This window comes from Palaemon carinicauda, chromosome 5, assembly GCF_036898095.1.
Source record: "Palaemon carinicauda isolate YSFRI2023 chromosome 5, ASM3689809v2, whole genome shotgun sequence".
In the NCBI taxonomy this organism is placed as follows: Eukaryota; Metazoa; Arthropoda; class Malacostraca; order Decapoda; family Palaemonidae; genus Palaemon; species Palaemon carinicauda.
The window spans coordinates 159,092,729-159,097,728 of NC_090729.1; the positions used below are offsets into that span (position 1 = coordinate 159,092,729).

Here is a 5,000-nt window from a genome sequence, read left to right on the forward strand (position 1 = left end):
GTGAGTATGCATGCATATATTAATGCAGTATATATACTGTATATATTTCTTTCCGGTTATCCTAGCTCTCACCATCCCTGGGGTAGGAGGGAAAGTGGGTAATCGTATGCTGGTGAGAAGGTGCGTGTTTGTGTCCATATTTATCTAAAAATCTAGCCGTCGTTTTTGACGAGTCATGTGCACTTGTACTTTATAATGAAGAAATGTTCCAGTTATATTTCTCCAAAACTCCTTCGATACCCGTAGAGTGTTGACTGTCTGGGAGGGTCGTTTAATGATTATTTTAACCGAGATTCGTGAAACTGAGTTTGTCCGATCTTTTGTTATACGGACAGAATTCATGAAACCTTCACCGCCTGCCAACTGCCTTCGAGCCAATACATGCAAATATTGGTTGGCCTATTTCAGGAATGAAGTACAATAGAATTAGGGAAAATATACCGCATGGCTCTAGTCGAAATTTGAGCATTTCTTCTTACATTCTGAATCTCATAAGTTATCTCAAGAATTTTTCATCGTGCGTGACATCTGGTGCGATTTACGGCAATGACGTCACAGAATGAGGTGCCAGGAACAGAATGAAATTAAAATTTGCTTACTTATTACAAAAGCAAAATCAATAACCTAGGGAACGAAGACAAAAATAAGCATAAGCAAAAGAGTAATGCTTGTTAATATCTTACTTGATCTGGGCAAAAGAAAGTATATATTTTTTAATAGAAATTAACGAAGGTTTTCCCCAACGTTTAAGTGGGTGAGACAAAATGCGGCACCTAAACTCTTCTACGTGCTAAACGACCAGATTAAATTGGTTCCTTATTTTCATTCAATCTTACACCATAAATTTGAACACATAAAACACGTAAGCCAAAAAAAAAAAAAAAATATAAGAAACATTTATTTTTAAAATACAATCGATCGCCCCAAGAAGAGAAAGGATAAAAAAAGAGCATAAATCAAAACAAAGTTCCGATCCTTTGCAACTCGAAGAGAAAGGTTCGGATCCGTCTCGAAAGCCAAGAATCCCCCAAATCTGTTTGGGACGGTCGGGGACGTGATTTCTCCCTCATTAGTGATGGTGCCTCAGAAGATGGGGAACATGGGGCTTCTTTCCTTTGGGTGGAAGGTATATAGTCTTCTATAAATACAGAGATAGCTGAAGTGAAACACACAGTGGGTGCCTACCTACTGCACCAAGAACATCTCTTTGTGGTAGGCTGTAAATTTGACGGCACGAAAATGTTCGGCTTAAGATGGGTAAGTTGAAACTTGAGTTTTGTTTTTGTTTGTTTGTTTTCCTGCTTGTCGCAACAGTGTATTGTAAATGCTATAGATGTATGAGTCATCGCTGTCATAGGCTTAGATGTCAATGACACGAACACATAAAACACAAGCGAATGCATCTCTCTCTCTCTCTCTCTCTCTCTCTCTCTCTCTCTCTCTCTGTGCTTTGGTTTTTACAAATTTATTTCATGATTAAAGAGATTAGCATAGTGAAATTGAACAATTGACGAGTCATAGATAGATGGAAAAAAAAATCTCAAAATAAACAACCATATTTAAATGAAGAAAAAACGTAACCAGTGTAGCAGTAGCAAGAGTATAAAAGTAACAAGAGCCAGGTAGCCAACACTTTTCTACTTAAAAATAGCATATCGTATTGGATGCCTGCGCAGTCACGGGACGCAGCTACCGACAGAAAACCAATGGTAACAACGAGGAGCATAAAAACTAATTCTTCAGAAATCCCTGAACTGCAAAATGGAATGTAGAAGTACCCGCATAATCAGCGATCATACCAAATGACTCACAGACGTGATAAGCAGTTGAATGCCCCCTACCACAGACCACCTGTTGCCTGCCACGTATAGGGCATTTCTGGCGAGTACTGAAACTGACATTCTTACTCTGGGACAAAGGAATTATTTATCTTTGCCAATTACCCTCCTTACATATGATCAAAAATATAAACATATAAATGAAATGGGGCCTGATTGTGTACTTAAACATGGATTCGAAACGAGTATAAAGAGAATATAACTGCGCTCATGGAAACACGCCATAGGTGAACTAAAACATAATCATGACGCAAACACGCACAGGATCCGAACAGCCAGAAGTGAAGATTCTAATCAATCAAATAAACTGACGAACAGTATGTCACTGGATGTTTACAAGAAGGAAAAACAAGAAAATAAACACACATCATACTACCGTGCACACTTATCAAAGGGGACCTAAAGACAAACGCATTCATATTCAAAGAGAGGCATAATTCTACAGAGAGCAAATAGTAACATGAAGGTTTCGTTTACTAGAAAAATTATAAAGTATAACTAGAAACGCAACAATTCTTCAAAATAAACAGTGGGGCTAGAGACAAACATGGATGCACAAAGGAACAATATGCAAACATGCAACCAGGGACGTAAATCCATATTTCTAAATAAACATAAAAAAGCCATGGCACTCCGGTACATTAAATGAACAAATAAAGTTAATTCATACAATAAACCTCATTCAATGGCCAACTTTCCCTAGCAAATAATCATACAATCAACAATAAAGGGGTATTCTTAATACGTGTTTCCTAGTTGCAGTTATAATAGTTGGTTTCTACATTTCAGTGGTATGTCTGTCTCAAAATATAAATTGAATGATTAAAGTTACTGAATAACGAATAGCATCTAAAAGACAAAACAATTTTGATGGAAAAACTGCAAATTTTATCAGAAGAGCCACGATAGTATTCTAGGGAAAAAAAAAAACGTATTCAACAGTTTCAAAACAAAAAGATAATTCTCCCCCTACCCCCCAAAAAATAATAATCTTGAGCGAAAAAGTTCTAAACAAGAAGTTCGCAAGTCAGAAATATACTCTATAATTATATTCAAAGCAATGTATTCTTATCTAAACGTAAGCTTTCTTTCCAAACACACACACACATATACACAAAGAAAGAAACATATTCTACAGTTCCCCAGTGCTTCAAACTGATGAATGAGTTGGCCCGTGCGGGAAAGTGCCACCTGACACCACCAGGGTACCAACTAGATGACTGACACCTTGGCATGTAAGGTGGATTAGTCTGTCGAAACTCAATTTGAAAACTGTGCCCTACGCGGACCTTTTCTGGCATCTTTCAGCATTTTGCCGAGATACATTGTACGGAGCAGCCAATGTCTGTCGCAAAACGCAAATCTTGTGTGAAATCAATTTCAATAGCGAGCGTGACTTTCATTTGAGCTCTTGCGTCAATGACTCAGGAATGATTAGTGTGACAATGGTTTCTAACATATTCTTTCGTTCATTACTTTTTATTACAAAACAGAATGAAAAACAAAAATGTTTAAGTAAATATCAAATAAGGAAATCTTCATTAGTTAAGTATTGATGCATGACTCGTATTTGGGCATTTAGAAAATCATTCTGAAATTCCACATATGTATGTATATATTAATATACATATGCATATATATATATATATATATGTATATATATATATATATATATACATACAGTGTATATATATATATATATATATACTGTATGTATATATACTGTATACACACACACACACACACATATATATATATATATATGTGTGTGTGTGTGTGTGTGTGTGTGGGTGGGTGTGTATAAGCTCTAAATCAATTCTATTTATTTCAGCATTAACCCAGGTGCAATGATATCAAACCAGATTTCAAACTAATAAGTAAAATTCTAGGACATACTACATCAATTTAAATGCAAATAAACAACATCATGTAAATGTCGACATGTAAAGATACTGTAGCATGTAAGGTTTTTATATTTACTTTTTGTATACAGACACACACACACACACACACATATATATATATATATATATATATTGTATATATATAGCACGTGTGTGTGTGAGAGTTTAGTGGCTAACGCAAGTGACTTTCATTTTTTTCAAATATTGTACCACAGATTCATCATATAATTTAATATGCCCAAGGATCTCAGTCCATAAGAAAATTATGTTTCATGGTAAGTGCGTCTGCCAAACCTTAAGAAAAAAATTCCGCTTTGGTCTGTGACTCCCGGGCTGAGTGCATTCGACATTATTTGAGGCTCCATATTTTAATACCAATATATATATATATATATATATATATATACATATATATATATATAAAAACATATATATATTATATATATGTATGTATATATATACTTATGTATATATACTTATATACATATATATATATACATATATATATACATATATATATGTGTATATATATATATATATATATATAGATATCATTCGTGCATGCATATACATCATATGCTATGTGGTTTGGTTTTAGCGTACATGTGTTAATAAACAAATGTAGACTTATATATACATCTTTACATCTTTCCTTACATTTTTGTGGAACATAGTTTAAATAGAAAATTTCAAATATCATCAAATCAAACACCTGCATCTACCACCAACAGGTGACAGTTGGCCTCTTAGTGGTGGCAGCTGCAGCATGTGTATCCGGATCTGACAAGAGGGAACCAGAAGAAATCAAAGGTTTGACTGAGAACCCCTGGATCCTGGGAGACACGTCGCTAGCGGTGCCTGCAGAGAGCCAGCAGATCTCAGTAGTTGCAGCCTCCGATCTCCAAGCGTCAGCCTCAGGTAAATAATGCTACTACTTTCTGTACTATGGAGCAATACTAAGTTCTCGGGATAGTGTCTTTGTCTGATGTTAGGAGCAAGGGAAGGAGCAATGATCGTGGGTCTTTTAGGCATGTCCCCCGTAGAAATAAAGTAGATACAACAACAACAACAACAACAAGTGTAGCCGTTTCTAGTCCAATGCAGGACAAAGGCCTCAGACATGTAGATACAAATGGAGTATTTATACTTTTTAATTATGTCGATGATTCTTCAGTGTTAAAAGGATATATAGAAATCAAAATGTCTTGTTTAGTCTTATCAGCCGACTCCTCTTAAACATCTGGGCAAATGTGGTATA

The 5,000-nt window shown here is 35.4% G+C and overlaps 1 protein-coding gene across 2 annotated transcripts in view; it reads left to right on the top strand.

The window, feature by feature from the left end:
• The first annotated feature begins 1,060 nt into the window (after positions 1-1,060).
• LOC137641563 (axoneme-associated protein mst101(2)-like) overlaps positions 1,061-5,000 on the top strand; it is a 21,518-nt gene continuing 17,578 nt past the window's right edge. For both annotated transcript variants that reach the window (XM_068374250.1, XM_068374251.1), the window contains exons 1-2: positions 1,061-1,257; positions 4,474-4,660. In XM_068374250.1, the coding sequence (XP_068230351.1) occupies positions 1,240-1,257; positions 4,474-4,660 (205 nt within the window). In that variant the 5' untranslated portion in view covers positions 1,061-1,239. The remainder of the gene's footprint in view (positions 1,258-4,473; positions 4,661-5,000) is intronic.